At 36.2% G+C, this 20501-nt stretch overlaps 1 protein-coding gene across 1 annotated transcript in view; it reads left to right on the top strand.

Annotated features, from left to right (window-relative positions):
- PLXDC2 (plexin domain containing 2) overlaps window positions 1-20501 on the top strand; it is a 370639-nt gene that overhangs the window by 245519 nt on the left and 104619 nt on the right. Inside the window, exons 5-6 of the mRNA XM_053572952.1 lie at window positions 11713-11835; window positions 15660-15778. Of these exons, the coding sequence (XP_053428927.1) occupies window positions 11713-11835; window positions 15660-15778 (242 nt within the window). The remainder of the gene's footprint in view (window positions 1-11712; window positions 11836-15659; window positions 15779-20501) is intronic.

Below are 20501 nucleotides of genomic sequence, written 5' to 3'. Positions count from 1 at the left end.
GCCTCCTAGGGGAAAAAGAAAAAGAATCCTGAGTTTGTTTTTTTTCCCCCCAGCATCTTTACATTTGTATTTACCAAAAAGGCTCTGGGTCAATGCTATCATCTCCTTCGGCTGTAAAGAGACAGATCTCAAAGGGGACGACAGGAAGGCATGCCAGCCCCTTTACAATTGATAACTCTGTTTCCTAAAATGTATGGAGCTTTTTTTCAAAAGCAGCATGAACACACATCTTAAACCCACTTTTGTGAAACTGGGGTTCAGACCAGTCAGGACTGAGGGACTTTTTAAGAAGTTCATGTTCTGTCTGCTAAAGCAGAGAATGAAAAGATTCATTGTGCCATGGAATTCTTTCCATGGGCACTCACCTCTACTTCCTGTTGAACATGTGAGCAGAGCCGTTTCCAGGAGGCTGCCGGGAGAATTTGACCTGGATAACCCGGCCTGGCGGGGATAGAGCACCTGGTCTGCATGCCCAAAGCTTAATGGAACCAGGGCGAGCCCTGAGATACTGGTGCTGAAATAATACTCTTTAAATTTTTAAAATAAATGTACTGTTACTTTGAACTTTCTACACATGTAGGATATGGGAGGCTGGAGGAGACGTAGAGTAAATGTATTAGGTTAGAGTCCATTGCCCAGCTTCAGCACTTAAATTTTTCTCACATTGTCCTTCTCAGAAACCCAACCTGAGTACACACTATGTAGCTTTTTCCTTCCTATGCAACCCCCTTTCAGGAATAATCTGATGTCCACCAACATGTGAAGGGTATACATTTACTCTGTTAGTCCCTCTCAGGAGTACTTACATGTTGTTGAAGAAGATGACCCTCTTTAAGCTAAAGAAATAGTTTTCTGGGGTGGCACCTGTGGCTCAAAGGAGTAAGGCGCCAGCCCCATATGCCGGAGGTGGCAGGTTCAAACCCAGCCCCAGCCAAAAAAAGAAAAAAGAAATAGTTTTCTACTGTTGTTATCAACCAGGAGCTAAAATCACCCAACTCGTTGCAGACATGGAGGGTCAGCTCATCCCCCTACCCCCTACTAAACCTTCAAAGATAGAAGGTAAAATCATGTGAACAAATCACAAAAGGCTCTCAAGTGGCCCTTACCATCCTTTGCAAAACTTTGCAGTACTGAAGGTTTCTAAAGGCTGAATGCTAACAGAGTCTGTGTGTGGAGGTGGCAAGTGTTGAAGGACATACTGGCCCCTCTCAAATGGCTTTTGTTATAGTTATTTTGTCCCTTTCACTGACCACTGTACCTCACAGCTCTTGGCCTAGGGAACAGAAAACGGGGTATATGGCAGGAGAGGGTAGACAGTGAACTAGGAAAATACCCAAAGTTGTCATGTCAAGGAGGAGACCTAATTTTAAATGCCTCACTCTGGGCACAATCAAGGGACCGATAGAATGTTCCAGGGATGTAGAGGGAAACAGCAGTGCACAAAAGTGACTTGTTTTCCTATATCCGTTGTGTAGGCCATCTTTGATCCAAAACCAATCTCAGGAAACTCCTAGAAAAATTGGATCATAGTAAGCTCATTTCAGGTGCTGAGTAATTTTAGGAAAATTCCAGCCCCTTTAGATAGGAGAGGAAGGCAGAAGGGAAGAGGAACTATTATCCATGTATGTATAGCATTTATTGAGAAACTACCATATTCCAAGGGCACAATTCTACCCGGTTTATTTTATTATTTGTCTCATATAATCTCGTGACACTTCTGTCAAGAGCTGTTATTAGTTCCATTTTGAAGCTAGAAGAAAATATTGGAGCAGTTAAACAATTTATGCCTAACAATGTAATTATTAAGTAGCAAGACTAGAACTCACATCCATGTCTATTTTTTGTCCAACAGTGAATTCCTCCACTATATATCTTTCCCAATAGAAACTCTTTGAGAATTAAATGTTGCCTGAATATAAATGACTCTCCTGGGAGAATTGATTTAAAAGTATGTATCAATAGAAAAATATACTTAGGGGAAAGCTATGATCCTGAGGGACAGTTTAAGAGACCCCTTGCTGACTGGAACAGAAAGGGTGATGCGTTTCTGATGTCGTGATCATGCTTGATTTGTAAGAGGCTTGTACAGTGGAGGGCTACCACAGAAACCAGCCACAACTTGCATTCTCTCAACTGTCAGTAATTCTTGGAGCTGGCATCTGAATAGAACAATTCTTTATTGTGCAAAGTAGAATGTTTGACAACTGCCTTTTCAGGCAGGACATGATAGCTCATGCCTGTAATCCTGGCACTCTGGGAGGCCGAGGTGAGTGGATTGCCTGAGTGCACAGGTGTGAGACCAGCCTGAGCTAGAGTGAGACCTTGTCTCTGAAAATAGCCGGGCATTGTGGTAGGCACCTATTGTCCCAGCTACGTGGGAGGCTGAGGCCTGAGAATCGCTTAAGCCACAGCTGTGAGCTGTGACACCATGGCAATCTACGGTGGGCAGCAAAGGGAGACTCTGCCTCAAAAAAAAAAAAAAAAACAATGCCTTTCCAAACTGGATCCTAGTAATGGCCACCAGTCATAGTGGCAGGCAACCCCCTACGTCGATTTCCTCATACCCACTGGCACTAGGAATGTTAGGGGAATGGCCACCTTCCATTGAGGGTCTAAGAGTGTTGTAGAGCTCCCAATTAAAATTACTAATAATCCAAGCTCCTAGAAGTCAAAGTATTCAGGGAAGATTGCAATGGATTTCTGAGCCTGATCCTAGCCAGGCAAACACAACCGCCTGATGATGTTCAAGTTATAGAACGATTAGGAAAAATCAACCTGTTTGTTGTCTTGGATAAGGGCTGACTAGAGAGCTCACACACCATCGCTTAAGGAACCAGGCAACTGAAACAGCTGAGAAAACATAGTCACCATCACAACGCTGAGACTGCGAAAGGGCATGTGTCTTAAGGAAGACAGAAATATCACTGAAGCACACTTCAGTGTGCTTCTGAGCCTGACCATAGGATTGCAGAGATCAGGAGAGGACAAACAGGGACCAAGCCACTGCAGCAAGAGCTTCAATGGAGCACTGCCTTCAAAAGGATGTCAGCCAGCAGGGCAGGTGCTCCACATACTGTGCCGGGGGTGGGGGGTGGGGTGGGGGGGCTGTGGCTGCATTTGTATTGCCTTTTTTAAAAAAAAATACAATAATATTGTTTAAAGAGGTTAACATGGGCCTAATTTTACAGCAGAAATTGCAACTCAATGAGTTAGTGCTAACACAAGGTCATACAGCTTGCAAGAGACAAAGACTCAAATCTGGCCCCTTCCACCACACTCTGCCTACCCATGGACAGAACTGCATACCACGGGTGCCAAAAAACAGACACATTTTAAGAAAGGCAAAAAAAACTGTATTAAAATTGTAATATTCAAGTCATGCTTGACTTCTGCAATTACAAGAGTTGCAAGATACAACATACAAGATAACAAACATTATTTGGTGTATGAGTACATTGTGTATTACAATTTCAATACAATTTTTTCTTTCTTAAAATGTGTATGCATTTTTGGCACCCTCTGTATTTATGCGTGTATGTATCTATATAATTATAAAATGCAGTAGATTTTGTTACACAATAAAATATGTGACAGATGTGTAAAAGATATTATATGCCCGATACATAACACAGAAAATGTTATGCCTATGCCATGTATGTTTATATATGTACATACTTATATGTGTGTATGTGCATGTGTGTGTATAAACCTACACACATATGTATTCAACAGTGTATATACGGCACTCGCTTGGATCTGTAAGGTAAATACTAAGGCAGTTGAAAGCCAGACCATCTAAGGAGGTGCTTGGGATACTTTAGTTATTTGAGAAGAAAACCAGGAAGGAACAGGTGCTTGGTTTGGGATTGGTTGTTCAATGCAGATGGCTGTCTTTGAGAAAGTATAGCTCTTCTACCCCCTTTTAACTTCCTTCGTATCTGGGTAAATATTTTTCTTGCCCTGAAAAGACCCAGACAAGAAGAGATTGTCAGCACATTTAGGATATTTCGTGGCCTGACTTGGGCAGATTCTGGTAAAATTAAGAGATGAGAGCTCTGCCTTTCCTAGGAATGTCTAAATCATCATGAACAACAAAAACCTTTCTGGAAGAAAGGGCATTAGGGAAGTGTAGTTATTTCAAAACTGTAGAATAAAATTTGTTTTGTGAACTAGAGGCTGGATTCTGAGCAAGAATTCCAAAGGGATAATAAATATCCTTCTGCTAGGCAGTACTTGGTGATTGACAATATTGTACGTTCTTTCTTTAAGAACTAGTGTATATATTTTAGTATAAAAAATACCCTTGATATATTTTAACTTCATAGCTGGTTGGAAACGTAAAGGGAAAACACTGGGTGATTGACAATATTATGGGTTTCTTTCTAGGAACCACTGGTTAGTAAGTTCACATGTAGTTCAGGGTGTTTCTATTACTTTCTCTTTTTTTTTTTTTTAAATTAACTGTTTAACCTACATATCTTCACAGTGAACTGTGAAAATTTTGTGCAGAGGAAGCCTGTTACAAGACCTGTGGCTGGCAGGCAATTACACTACCAGATAATTTACTCCAACTTTGGATTTTCAAATTAACAATCACTGCCATATATGGTTTTGGGTAAAAGGCTGACTGAATTATATACAAGTATTTGTCTTTATAAAGGTAGTTTATAGCATGGGAAAATGCACTGCACTTATAAAATAAGATTTGTGTGACACTTAAGTTGAATGAAGGTTGGACTTCGTTTGTTTGTGTCAGGCAAGTTGTCCAACCACCCTGACCAACTGACAAAATAGCAACCACAAACAGTACCCAGTTCAATAACTCAGTTCTTCACGAACACAAGTAGAACATATGTATGAGGTTAATGAGAGATGAGGATGAGGAAGCTGGCTCCAAATCTATATGGATAAAATGTCATGAATTTCAGATTTGACTAATGCATAAAGATAACAGCACACACGTCAGATATTCACACTACAGATATTCAAGGCCCTGCAGGCAAACCCATCACCTCCAGCCTTCCCTCTGAGGTCCAGACTCAAAGATGATGAAGTGGAATATTTGATGTAGTCCCTTCCACATCTAAGTTTTACAGAGTGTTTCACAAGCAGTTATAACCTCTTCTTGCTTCCTTTATTACTATGACACTTCCAATTAACACAACAACCATTTGCAACCCATAGGAGGTGAATATTTTTACAAAGCACTTATTCTATAAGAATTGAAAGGAAAATATATCAAACGAAGAACATTCAGGCCTTTATTATTTATTGCCTTGTAGTTAGGATCAATGGTGGACCTTAGCCCACACAAGAATAATGCAGACAGAAACATAGTTTCAGTCTGAAGCACAATTTTAAAGTCATATAACCATCCTCATATAAGTCCACAATACTAGTATACATTTGACAGAAAAGACCTCAAAGAGTAAAAATTAGAGAGGATTTAAGCAACTTGTTTTCTTCAAATCATTAAACACTTTTCTTTAATATCAGCTCTTTTAACCATCACCCTAATGCAGTGGTATTGATTCCATTACATCCCACTTATTAGACTAGGAAACTGAGGCACAGAGGGGTGAATTGCTTAAGTGACTTAGTCACACCACTAAGTACTAGTTTGACTCCACCAAGGAACAGATTCTCTCGAGTCATGTGCCATTTCCCTACCAATTTGTGTCCTTTTGTGGATTGCCATAGGGGAATATAATTTAAAGCTATTCATAAAATCTTCCAATGAAAAGAACAGAGGCTTTGGCAATACGAAAAGCAAGATGTAAGGTGATCACAAGTCCGCTCTGAGGCATGGGTACTAGAGTTTTTACACCCCAAAAGCACAGCTTTTCCTCCTCAAAGTTCTCATTTAAGTATAAAAGTCAATGAGGGAAAATATATAATGGGTCCTTGAATAAAGTTATTTCATTCAACATCATTTCATTATAATGTCGATGAGGGAAAAATCGGGATTCCCTGCTGGCTGGGGCCGCCATCTGGGTAGAGTTTCACATTCTCCCCATGTCTCGTAAGTTTTCTCCCTGGGACCCCAGTTTCTTCCTACATCCCAAAGATGTACATATTAGGTTCATTGACAGGTGTACGTGGCCCCCATGAGTAACTGCGTGTGTGCATGTGTGTGTGCCCTGAGATGGGGTACTTGTACATCTGTACTGGTTTTTATTAACCTCTCTTAAACATAGAGCTCACATTTATTTCCATGTTTATTGTTGTAAGAGTTTTGGTCTTCACCGTGAAATTTGGTGATGTTTTTATTACCAAAATTAAGTATGAACTTAACTCTTGTTCCTATCAAGGAGCCTATGGCAAAATTGATTTCATCGTATGTCTTAACTCAGTGTTTCCAAGAACCTATCGATGAGATTGAGGACTCGCATCTACTTCTGGGAACTACTGTCTGTTTGCATTTTGAACTTGCTTATGGGGTTGTCAGCTTTCCTGCAGAGTGGTTGCCTTAGAAATGAGCTCAAGAGAGTTAAAAAGATACCATCTAACTTTGTTTCTATCCTCCACAGTGGCTAGCATAAGACTGGACACATAATTCTGAAGTCTGCTGTGAAGAGCCCATAAAACGTGCTTTCACAAGACTTACTCTAGCCACGTGGCTTTGGGCACATTACCCAGCCTTGTTAAATACTTCATATAATGAGATGAAATAAAGACAATATCACCATTCTTTTTAGCGTTATCGTGAGGATACAGTAAAGGGAATACATAAAAATAATGGAATTAGTAAAGGCCTTTTAGATATTGGTTAATTTCATTCTAATCACAATAATATTTCTGTTTAGCAAATGATAATTGTGGTTAATAGAATGATTGAGTGTGATTTCTTCGTGACAGGACCAACAATGACAGAATCCCCAAATGACTTTGAGGCTTACATAAAACTGTATTCAAGCGACTAGAGACCACTTACAGAAAGTAGTCCAAGGACAGTTTTCAAGGTTCAAGAGAAAAATCAGTGATCACAACTGAGTTTGCAATTCAACTCTAGATTTACCAGTTTTAGTGAAGGCAAAAGGGAAGGACGGCATGTTAGCTAGTATTTGAGACTCAAAGAAAAGTGTTTGTTTCTCTTATTTGGTTCTTTTTAATAGAGGTATCTGAGTCCCAAATTGTCTGGATAATGACCACTTTTTTTTTTATTAACTGTTGGGGATTCATTGAGGGTACAAAGAACCAGGTTACATTGAATGCATTTGTTAGGTAAAGTCCCTCTTATAATTGTGTCCTGCCCCAAAAGGTGTGTCACACATGATGGTACCCACCCTCCTTCCCTCTTCCTGCTCTCCCCTTCCTCCATCACGTCCTAGGTCTTTAATTGTCCTCATATCAAAATTGAGTACATAGGATGCTTGCTTCTTCATTCTTGTGATCCTTTACTAAGACGAATGTGTTCCATTTCCACCAGGTGAATACAAAAGATGTAACAGCTCCATCTTTTTAATGGCTGAATAGTATTCCATGGTGTACGTATACCACAGCTTGTTAATCCATTCCTGGGTTAGTGAGCAGATAATTACCTTTTTTCTACAAAGACAGATGAAAAGATAACTTCTATTTATACTAGAAGCACATAGTAAGCAAAGGATACATTTTATGATTATCCCTTCAAATGCCTACTAAGTTGAAAGAAAATAGTTAAAATATATTGCTTAAATTATCCCCAAAATGTGAACAAGTAGACAAAAAAATGATATATTTTTTTCTCTACAACCAGGCATGCCCAGAACAGTCAAAGAAAAGACATAAATGTCTCAATGAGGTGTTGGTAGCTGTAAGTTCCTCTGAAACTTTGAAGAATTTTTGTTACATTGATTTGCATAGCTGGTTCTTACATAATACCTAATTACATTTCCCCGATCTCAGAGAGCTTGTAAAGTTTCTCTCCACTTAATTATTTCCCCCTGCTAAAATGATAATTTTAAAATGAAGAAATTTAAGAACTAAATAGATCCCATTGCTTAGTAAAGCTTCTTACTTTTGATCATTAAGAACTAACCTGAGACATTGATATGAATTAATTTTCAATACAGTTGAGAAAAACAATTATTCCCTCAATTACCAAAATTAAAGTCATTTGGCAGTAAAGTTTTTTTTTTGCCTCTTTGGGTTATTTTTCATATTAACCCTTGGTTGTGGTGGTGCTGATAGTGGTAATAGTAATAGTAGTGCCTGACATATAAGTATTATGATTGTTCTAGCTGTTTCTTATTAATAGTAGTTACGGCAACTGTAATACTCGGAGTAACAGTAAATATTATTCGCTTTAATGTTACAACCATAGAAAAATCAACTATAACTTTAGTTTTTACATGTTAGCAAATTCTACTTCTTTTATGGAAATAATTTGAAATTTCACCTTTGAAAATTAAGATATTGTGGATTTAATTCCTGCTCAAAGGAAGCAGTAGTTGTCAGTTCTGAAAATTGGACAATCGAGAGTAAAGTTTAATTTCTCAACAAATCTATGTAGAGATGTCGAGGGGAAAGTACATACAATGAATATCTTATTTATTTATTTAAATGCTAACAGTAAGAATTAGGTGTCTGAGATTGTCAGTGCTTCTGCATTTTACAACAATGAATTTCTAGGCATCTCTGATGCTTTTCTTACAGAATTGTTTTCAGGAATGGATTTTGTATTTAATTTATTTTTTTATTAAACCATAACACATAGATCATGTATACATTAATGCATTTATGGGGTACAATGTGCTGACTTCATATAGAATTAGGAACGCTTACATCACACTGGTTAATACAGACCTCATCTCGTTTACTTAATTATTGTTAAGACATTTATACTCTATACTAATAGATCTGACAAGTACCCTTACATTACGCACCACAGGTGTGATCCCACCATTCACTCTCCCTCAATCTGACCTCCCCCTCCTCTCCCATCCCCTCCTCCCTCCTTCATCCTGGGCCATAGTTGTGATCTATTCTTCATATGAAAGTGTGAGTGACTGTAAATTGGTTTCATAATAGTACTGAGTACGTGGGATATTTTTTCTTCCATTCTTGAGATACTTTACTAATGAGCTTCTTGCCTTGAATTACTGCCCTCAGTACCCCAAGTTAAATAGTTTTTCTTTTAGTACACAGGGAATGGAGAATAGAGAAATGGCTACTTAGAGCTTTCAGAGCGTAATGCAGATGTTTTCCTTAACAAGATCACGTCTATGGAATTTTCATATCCATTTGAATGATGACATTATAAAAGAATGCTGGTTAAGATAGGAAAAAAGAAATCAGAGGCTCTGCAAAATAGTCACTCTTCATATTTATAATTTTAAGGATGTGTAATGGCATTTTGCACATGAAGAGTATGACTCTAAAAATCTAGAGAAAAATATAATGAAAGCAAGGAGTGTATCACCATATCTTTCAGTAAACTTGAAACACGTGAAATTGCAAATGCACAAAGTTCTACTTAATTAAGACCTCCAGAATTTATTTTGAAGGATAGTGCTTGGCAAGTGAGAGGTAATGAAGGTAAACATATGAGAGCTGTCTGGGAAGTATCCATCCATGTATGTCTCTGTTTTTCATATTGCGTATTGCGTATTTCCGACAGCCTTAGTCCGTGTTGAAGGTGGGGGCATGCTGGCTCATGCCTGTAATGCCAGCACTTTGGGAGACTGAGGCAAAAAGATTGCTTGAGGCCAGGAGTTCAAGATTATCCTTGGCAACATTGCGAGCCCTCTTGGTGCTCAAGAATGAAAAAGAAGAAAAAAAAAAAAAAAGAAAGACGAACAATATTGCAGGCGTGGTGGCCTACACCTGCGGCCCCAGGTGTTACTCTGGGGGCTCGAGCAGGAGTAAGCCTAGGGTGTGCGGGTGTAAGGAGCTAGGATGACACCACGGCACTCTCGCACCAGTGCCAAAAGACCAGGTCTCAAGACAATAACAAAAAACAAAAACATCCATCTGGAAGATTAAACCAGTTAAAAATCTACTTCTTCATTTTGGGGGGTGGGTACAAGGTGCTGGTTTTATATACAATTTGAAATATTTTCATCTAACTGGTTAACATAGCCTTCACGGTATTTTCTTAGTTATTGTGTTGAGACCTTTATATTCTATATTTAGTAAGATAAATAGCTAGAGTTCAATTATACCTTTGATGAAAAATTAAAAAGTAGTCCAAGGAAAGTAGATAGTACCCAAAGGGAAGAAATTCATTTTGAAGTAAATAACTACAGATTTAATTCCTCAATTACTTACCTAGACATCACAATTTAGAATTTGAAGCAGGAAAAACTATAACATACCAATAAAATCTCTATTCAGACTATAAGATGAGATACAAAGGTTAACATTTTGGGAGCAGCACCTTATGGCTCAAAAGAGTAGGGCGCTGGCCCCATATGCCGGAGGTGGCAGGTTTGAACCCAGCCCTGGCCAAAAACTGCAAAAAAAAAACCAAAATCTTAACAATTTTTGAGGTTTAAATGCTACATAACACTGGCAGAATTTTATTTATTTATTTACTTTATTTTTAATTTTTCTTTCTCTTTTTTTTTTTTGTTTTTTGGCTTCAACCCTAGGACATTTGCAGAAAGAATTTTATCTTTGTTCTCACATGTTTTATTAATTGTTGTGGAAATAGAAAAATGATCTGCAGTAGCCTCAGATACCTAGTTAACTCCTGAGTAGCCAATCATTGCAATGGCATTGTCAAAAATAATTTATTTTGCATTTTATTTGGCGATTTTAGTTGGTAACATCATGCATGTGCATTTGTGTATTTATTCTTAATTATGTATTTTTTAGATTAATATTAAAATTAGTTAGCATTCACTGAGCTAACTCTCCTTTCAAGCAGCTAAGGACCTTGGAGGCAAGAAGCCAGTATAGGATTAACAATTTGTCATGGATAATGGACAAAGTCAATAAACCTAGTGTGAATAATTGAACGTGGGTTAGAGTTGCAACCTAGGAGCTATTGAAAGTTAATTCAAAGCCAAAGACCTCTACAGTAAATTCCCTCTCATTATCCAACTGTTAGAATAGGCTGACACTGATAACTCTCTAAACAGGGAGGCATTTGTTCACTATCGATGGTTTACCATCTTATCTGCAAACATACAGGCTTTGAATTCTTGATAGCCTGCTAGTGTTATAGAAGTTTGAGCAATCTGAGAATGTGAAAACTTTGCCACGGGTATTTATTATTCTTCCCTTTCAACTTTCAAGAAAAAGAAAGATTAAAGTATTTTCTTTATTTTAGCATGTGTGGTTTCTAAAATATCCTATGTGAGACTGCAGTTTAAGAAAATGAAAATAAATATGATGAAAATGAATGAACTCAAAAAAAGGACTTGTACCTTAAGCTAGTGTTAAAGTAACGAGGAATTAATCATGGCAAATTGAATATTTGAATTACTTAGAGTACTATATTAGCATTTTTCAACCTAATAATCTCTTCAAGATAATAGTTATTTCTCTCACAATTAGAATCTTATAGATTTCTGACTTACCAGTCTTAAGTACTACAAAATTACATGAGAATTTGTTACTTAATTTAAACCAAGTATTGTTAGATTCTAAGACGTTAATTATGTTCTTTTTTTTTTTAACCTACCATGACATTTTGTTTCCAAAATGTGATGATAGTTGAACTGGAAGTATTTTAATTCTAATTTTATCTAGGCCTTTCTTAACTTCTTATTTTTTGTATTACAGGTTTCATATACACTGGAGAAGTTGTGCATCGAATGCTCACAGCGACACAGTACATAGCACCTTTAATGGCAAATTTTGATCCCAGTGTATCCAGAAATTCAACAGTCAGATATTTTGATAATGGTATGTATTGATTAGCCTGTTTTTGGCTAAACGTATATTTATAAATATCAACATACGATACGTTAATATTTTCGTGAACTTTTCTTGGTATAGTGGAGTTGTAAACTGCTTGATGCAAATCCTCTGAGATGACTAATGTTATCACATTACCTGTTAAAATGTAAAGTACATGGTCAAATGTCATTCATTCATTCACCAGGTGTTTATTAATATCTGTTACATACTATGAGTTGTTGGAGATAACACCTCAGGCAAAGCAAATGTATTTATTTGATGCTGTCTTTAATGAGTCAGTTTTCTAGCTTTTTAATTTAAAAATTTAAATAAGAATACTTGTGTTAATTCTAGTCTTTCAATGGAGTCGAATGCCTTAATATATTGACATTAAATTTCCAAATCTTATGAACCATACGTATTCTTAAGATGATCATGCTTTTTTTAGAAGTATATAAGTAGCTAAAATAGGTAGAAGAAAATAAAGTTTTCCTGACATTAAAATAAGCTGTTAAAGATTTATCAAGTGTGCTGACAGCGATCTGTCCATCCTGTTTTTTTTTTGTTTGTTAGAATATAATAAATAGAGAAAACCTAGAATATACCATTAAATACTGTTAAATCCTAGTAAAAATTCAAGGTCTTGGACACACAGAATTATTTTCAACTCTATAACTTATTGAAAGCTATAACTTTGATGGAGAAAAGAAACTATAGGTTTGTACTGGAAAACTTAATTTAAAAATATATTCTTCATAATATGAAAATAATATTTATTGATTCAAATGATAATTTTATATCTGAAAATAATGGAACAATTTGGGGTGAACAAACTTATTTCTGATCTCGTCTTATTTCTGATGACCAAGGAAGAAATTTACTGGTGGGTGCAATAGACTCTTTGGTGGCTATACCCTTGGAGAAAGATGATTATTTTGCTAAAAGCAATCTTCTGACTAGAGTGATAAAGTCATTTTACAGGTCGAGAAAGCAAAAACAGATGGAAACAAAATGTATATAATCACCTCAGGAAATAATAGTTTAAACAATCGTATCACATCCAAGTATGAGCAAACATTAAGTAAATCTAAATGTTAGCCATAATAATTTCTCTCTCCTGTTTTAAGAGCTGTTATAACCTATCCTCCCAATTTTTTTAAACTTGGAGGTCTAACACCAAAGTATGTACAAGTAGATTGTGAGTACAGTATACTTGATCCAGAAACTTACCTGGAAGTTTGTTCCATGATCTCCCATAGAGAATTGCCTTAAGTATCTGCCCTATGCAAATACAAAATGACTTACTGGAAGTTGACCAAGAAATGACCAATGATTTTTATATTGTTAGCATCAAAATCATAAAGCAGATTAAATAGTCTCTTCATAGACACTTTTTATACACCTGGTTCCTATTTTGCTTTTCATATTTGAGTTTTACTTGAATGTGCATGACTTTCAAATATTAATGTATACCACTCCAACTACTCTGAGTTATTTGAAAACAAAGATTGCAGCTATTTGTAAGAAGTCATTTAATTTCCAAGACCCATCACAGTAGTTAATAAGTACCTGTTACTGAATAATCCATTGACTCTGTTGAATTACCTAATAATTATTCAATAAGTAAATGACACAAGTATGTCAGATTCATTTTTTAATTCTGAGAATTAAAGAATTAATGTGTTACCTATGGCAATATCTTCTGGGCCATAACCCACCACAGAGGAATGTCATATTGTAGAATACAGAGTTTTTGCAGTGTAATGAAAGCTGAATAATTGCTTGTGTTTTATTAAACGAATTAGCACTTTTGGGCGGTGCCTGTGGCTCAAGGCGTAGGGCGCCGGTCCCATATGCCAGAGATGGTGGGTTCAAACCCAGCCCTGGCCAAAAAATAAAAAAAAAAAAACAAAAAACGAATTAGCACTTTTAAATACTGTAACATTCTTCACAAACTCCTTTTTATACCTCAGGGACTTGCTGAAATATTTTCAATTTTGATTGGTTAGGATCATTGAGAGAATGCTTAAGGATTGGTAACTCAACATTTTAGGAAAGCCAATTTCTCTCAAGAAGACAACAGTAGGGTAGAAAATTTAAAACAAGAAATGTGGAGAAAGCTATGCTACTACCAAACATAAAATATAAAACTTAACATGTCCACACTCACTGTTATTTTAAAATATATTAATAGTATGTTATGAATATACTCATCAGAATTTTCCTTAAAGACATGTAATTATGTAGACCTGTCTTTTTTATTAAGCGTTTGAACCAACTGTATTTACTTGTACTTAATGAAGAAATCTCTTAAAGGCAATAAATATACCTCCTAGGTTGTAAGAGAGGAAACAGGTGCATCCAGGTTAATCATGGCCAAGGTCACATGAAGAAGGTTTTTATAAAGTTTATAGCTCATAGTTTTGAACCTTCTAGTTCATTGTTTTCCCTGCACCACCAGGGTGTGATACAGAAAGAAGGAGAAAGAAGTTGGCATTTCATGATCAGAAAACCCCTATGCTTGTAAAATTCTGGGAAGTTTCCTATTGATATCTTAGCTTTTTCAATTAAAAAAAAAAATGATTATTGCAGACGCAGAGATGGCCATGGGAGGAAGAGTCCTGGGTGGGCCTTCACCCATGGCAAAGATGTGTGTCCTGTGTTCCCTATGGCCAAACGGACCAAAGTCAAGTTCAAAAAGATTTTTTTTTTTTTACTTCTAAAGTTTTACCTTAAAAAAAAAATACACTTCTATACTCTAATATTCTTTAAGGATTTACAATTTGGTCTTCAAAATATTTAAAATAACACCTTTATTTAAAGTTGACAACTAGCTCAAGAGATATAGCACCAAATAGTTGGTGAAAATTGTGGTATACAATTGTGATTTTTTTTTTAATTGACTATTTAATGCCAGGAGATTAAAAATTTGGCTCTTTTAGTTCTGTAGGTTTCATTTCCAATACAACTTTTCCTGTTAACAAAATTTTTTGTTAAAGGAAAAGTCAATATTTAGAGCTGAAAATTTTTTTATCTGTTCCTATGTTTTCTTTAAAAAAAAAAAAAAAGGAAAGAAAATATGCATGTCGGTTAGAACAAAAATATGGATTCTCATGGGTACCTATTAAACTATATTTTATCTTTTATTTCATATTAAAAGTTAATGATAGACAGTGGCTGAGTAAGTCATCAGAATATAATATATAGCCCTGGAGTTTCAGCCCAATATACTTTAAGGAGGCTTCAGAAATCTTAGCCCAGGGCCCTTTAAACTACTTTCAGCCTCCTAGAAGCAATACAACAAAGATAGAAATGTAAGCATTGTGAATCAAAGAAGAAAATTCCCATTAGTGTTAAAGGAACTTCAGTGCGAAACAGGATAATTCTAAGTATGAAATTTTTTCAAGTCATTTTTAAGTGGTTCTAGCTTTTTTGAATGTGTTCCTTTCTATCTCAGTATTTGTCAAATGTGTTTGAAGTTCATTTTAATCCACTTGGGCTGCTTTTTGAGAGTGGCTCATGGAAATTTAAGAAGACAGTGCCCATTAACATTTAATGGAATTCCTAAGGCAAAACTCCCTCCCACTGGGTTGCCTTAGTATTAACCTCAGTATGAAGTTAGAATTTACCAAATATTTAGAGAATACTCAATCCTGTTTAATAAATCTCTGATGCTATTTCAAAAGCAGAATTCTAATTAACCACATAAAATTGAAATAGTACAATGAATGGATTCGAAGGCCAAATTTAGGCTTTTATGACGGTTCCCACCAGAATTGACTGCTATGTTTTTATCATTGCATTTCTTCTTTTTCCGATGGTATATACAGGCACAGCCCTTGTTGTCCAGTGGGACCATGTACATCTCCAGGATAATTACAACTTGGGAAGCTTCACGTTCCAGGCAACCCTCCTCATGGATGGACGCATCATCTTTGGATACAAAGAAGTAAGTGATATGTTGGCAATTTTCTTTCCAATTTAACCTGGCTGCTACCATTCCTCCAAGTGTTCTTTGGCAGTCATGAATCTCAAATCATTTTCTTGCTTTTTAGTTTCTTTTGCTTAAAAAAAATTTCAATTTGCTTTAATTTTCTGGATTCATTGATTATTAATCCTTTGGATTTTGTTTTGTTTCATATTCTGTTATCATTGGCTTTAGGATCTGTGAATTTCATTAGTTTTATGAATTTCCTAAAATTATTGAGTCATTATAGTCTAATGGTATTATTATGAAATGTTTCTAGGAAAAAATGTATTTAAAATTTGGATGGATTCCTCATCTCGGTCTCAAGGTTTACATTTTTTTTGCATTTGGTTTTTGCCTTGTTGATTTCTGTGACATTTTTTGGTTCTAATTTCAAAAGCATCAGTAGTTGTGAAACCTGTGTGGCTCAATGACCCAGTACTTTAAGAGATCCATGACAGCTGAGCAATAAACATTGCTTTCACTAATGTTTGTTGAAAGCTGATAGGAAAGATGAATTAAAGACCTGAGTGACAGAACAAGGGAATTTAAACTTATGTTTGTTTCATTTTAACAAATCGAGAAAGAATGAAAATTTACTAAATTATGGCCTTGAAATTTACAGAATGTTTATACTAGAATAATACCGTGTTTGATGTCAAACTCTTTTGACAATGCAATTAAGGTCGATTAGACAATCAATGACTGTAGGATAAAAGTTCCAAGAAGTATAGATGTAGCGTTTCAGGCAGTCGCAAGTTAGGAAAGAAATCCAGGCAGGGTGAATTAATACTGAGCACTATTGGGGGCAGCGCCTGTGGCTCAGTGAGTAGGGCGCCGGGCCCTATATACCGAGGGTGGCGGGTTCAAACCCGGCCCCGGCCAAACTGCAACCAAAAAATAGCCGGGCGTTGTGGCGGGCACTTGTAGTCCCAGCTGCTCGGGAGGCTGAGGCAAGAGAATCGTGTAAGCCCAAGAGTTAGAGGTTGCTGTTAGCCGTGTGACGCCACGGCACTCTACCCGAGGGCGGTACAGTGAGACTCTGTCTCTACAAAAAAAAAAAATACTGGGCATTATTAACCCCTGGGTTAATGGGTATTTATAATAATACAGTTTTAAGATCTTCTTTTCAACTGGGGGATTGATTTTTTTCTTGAGTGATAAATCCCTGATTATAAAAGAGATGTTAATAATAAAGAAATGATTCACTTTGGTCAAGCAGTCTGAAACACAGATATTCCATAAAGTCAGAGATGGTTGATAGTTCCATCAAACAGGCCACCTTTTAAAAATCCCATAACCATGTCAGAGGTCACTATTCCTTTAACAAGTTTTCACCTGTGGAATTTTTCACTTACGTGGAGACAATCATGCTCTGTGTTTCTTTATCCAGAGCTATGTTTTGATATCATAGCACACGATACTCTCATATCACACTCCCCAGAAGCTAAGGGAATATTTCTCAAAAGGATTCATTCATTTCTAGTTTTCATTGTAATCTAGTATATTGCTGGAACTGCACAGCCAGGCTTTGGAACAGTTTCAACCAATAGTGGTGAAGTTTCTGGAACGATGCAGGATTAGTAAGTCTAGCGCCTTCAATCTCACCAACTGTAGACTTTGTTCAAATGGAAGTTTACATTCATATCTTGGTCTCTCTCTCTCTTCCCGTAGACTTTGTTATCAAAATTATCATCTTTCTTTACACTGTTCTCAAAGGGTATCTCACATTACAAAGTAACAGTTGATTCTTCCTGCTTTCCTTTTATTCTGGGTTGGCAGGTTTTTTAATTTTTTTTGTTTTGTTTTTTTTGCTTTTTTTCATTTTTCTTAAAGAAATGTATTCCATTACAGTTTCCCCACTTTGTCATGGGAGATAACAAGCAGATAGAAGATTTTAAAGATTGCTTGATACCCTCAACTATTGTCCTGTGGAACATTTTCTCTCTGCACTCAGAATTCAAAGTAGTCATTTTTTACTTTATTATTTGCCTTTTCTGTTCTCTCTTTATCCTGGTTAGAAAGCAATTTCATCTTTCCTCGACTACATCTTTTTTCTTTCTTATAACTGTTATACACTTTATTTTGCTGAGGCAAATTGCTATTTGGAAAACTAGTCAAAATCAAGAGACTCCATTCATTGGGAGTAAGACCTAGAAACTCCTTCGACTTATAGAAAAACATTTGCATCCACATCATGGTATAAAATGGTAGTTTGCATAATGTATTATCCTTTACAAAGTGCTTTCCCATGCATTATAGTGCTCAGTCCTTCAACCATCTCTTATATTCTTAATATCTGAAGCAGTTCGTAAAGGCATTGGCACATAGAAAGTGTTCTATAAATGCTGTGACTTAATTATTGAATTAGATCATACATGGTAAGTGTAATTCTTTCAGCAATAAGTTCCTTTTAATAGCCTTATGCCAGTTGTGTGTTTTTCTGTTATGTTCCATGTGAACGAGAAGAAAAATTCTGACTTACATGAACCCACTAATCTAAGACTACTTGTGTTAAAATTGTAAATTATAATTACAATTGTAGATTAAAATTAATAATGGATTAAATGCATGCATTAAGGCAAATTTTATTTTCATTCTCCTGATAAGATTTTTTCCAATATTTAAGTATGTTTCTCTTAGGAACTCAGTGTACCAACTGACTATGATCACCTAACCCTTTCATGCTCCTATTATAGACATTTTTCTAACAGCATAATTTGTCACAGTGCAGATTAGTTGAAGAATGATCGAAAAATTAGAAATTACAAGTTGGAAGAGTTCACATCACAAAGTCCCAAAGCTGCAGATGCTGGTACAGATGTGGAGAGGAAGGAACACTTTACACTGTGGCTGGGATCGCAAACTAATACAGCCTCTTTAGAAAGAAGTATGGAGAATTCTCAAAGAGCTCAAAGTAGACCTTCCATTTGATCCCGCAATCCCATTACTAGGTATCTACCCAGAAGAAAAAGAATCATTTTATCATAAGGGCATTTACACTAGATTGTTTATTGTAGCTCAACTGACAATCACCAAGATGTGGCATCAACCCAATTGCCCATCTGCTCATGAATGGATTAACAAACTGTGGTATATATGCACCAGGGAATACTATTGAGCCATGAGAAAGACATCTTTTGTATTAACCTAGATAGACTTGGAGAATATCCTCTTCAGTAAAATTATCACAAGAATGGAAAAGCAAGTATCCAAAGTATTCAATACTGATAGGAAGCCAGTAGACAAACTAATACATGCCCACAGAAGAGAAAAACTCAGTTAATTCAAGCTGGGGGGAAGAAAAAGGGGAGGAGGGTGAGGGATCGGTGTGTTCTCACCTAATGGGTATAATCCAAGGGTATATGGCACACCTCCTGGGTGAAGGACACAGCTACAACAGGGACCTTGCCTAACAAATGGAAACCTTGTAACCTGGTGGTTTATACCCTCGTATTAATCTGAAATTTAAAAAAAGGAAATAAACTACATTTATACCCCTTATAACAATCTTACGTGTAGTGGGATTGAAATAAGGAAGTACTGTTGCCACTTAAAATCAAAATGAATGTGGTTTACGTAGAGTAGTCAGTGTCTCTTCAAGATCTTATTGTTTTCTATAGCCATAGTGGTAAGGGACACAGCAGAGACACATACTCCTTTAAATACATAGACGTTAGTTTTCCTGAGGTTATGTAGCTCTATATTATTCAACCAACAATTTGATGTTCTGATCAAGTGATAGGCCCCAATAAGAGCCTAATAATAATTATGCAGATGTTTATTTTAGCTAATTTCAAAAATATAGTTTACTTAAGATGCAACTATAGTACAAAAGTAAAGATATCTTTCTGAAAAAAAAAAAAGATCTCAGTTGCCAACTGTTCACGTTAATGCACTTTTCAGGTTGAGCACAGCCATTTGTTTCTTTTACATAGTTATAATTATCTGACAAAATTAACCATCTTATCATCTGTTTCCTTGAATATATTAATAATAATTTATTTAAATTTTGTGGTTACTAATCCCAGTATCTAGATTTCCTCTGGGTCTGTTTCCATCATCTGTTTTCTTTTTTTTTCCTCTAGATTTTAATTTATTTGATTATATATCCTTGGATGCTTGGAAATTTTTTTATCAAATGCTGGACATTGCTTACAAGCACTTTGAGACTGTATAATGGTTTCTCTTTCTGAGAGGGTCCACTTTATTTTTTATTTATGTTTTCTTTTGGCAGTTAGTATGGGACAAATTACTTTAATACTGTGCAGAGCTAAGCTCATTCAAAGTTGAGCATCAGTCTCTGCAAAGACCAGCATATTTCCTATTCTGTTAATAACTACCTAGAACCCAGATTTTCTTATATTAAGTTGCCAGTAGACCACAAGTTCTTTTTGTTTGTTTTTTTTTTTTTGATGAAAATAGATAAGAACCTGAAACTTCTGATCTATTGATAAGGAAACAACCTCCTCTCAAAAAACATTTTATTTCAAAAACATTAGAAATTTGAAATCAGGGCAGCGTCTGTGGCTCAAAGGGGTATGGCACCGGTCCCATATGCCAGAGGTGGCGGGTTCAAACCCAGCCCCGGCCAAAAATAAAAAATAAAAAGAAATTTGAAATCAGATTTTTCACAGTCCTGGAAGCTTCTCTCCTAGCGCACCATCACATTTCAGAAGTTGTGCTTCCTCTAATTTTTTTCATT

This window comes from Nycticebus coucang, chromosome 20, assembly GCF_027406575.1.
Source record: "Nycticebus coucang isolate mNycCou1 chromosome 20, mNycCou1.pri, whole genome shotgun sequence".
NCBI lineage: Eukaryota > Metazoa > Chordata > Mammalia > Primates > Lorisidae > Nycticebus > Nycticebus coucang.
The sequence above is the reverse complement of the archived record's forward strand: the minus strand, read 5'-3'. Positions and strand labels throughout refer to the sequence as shown.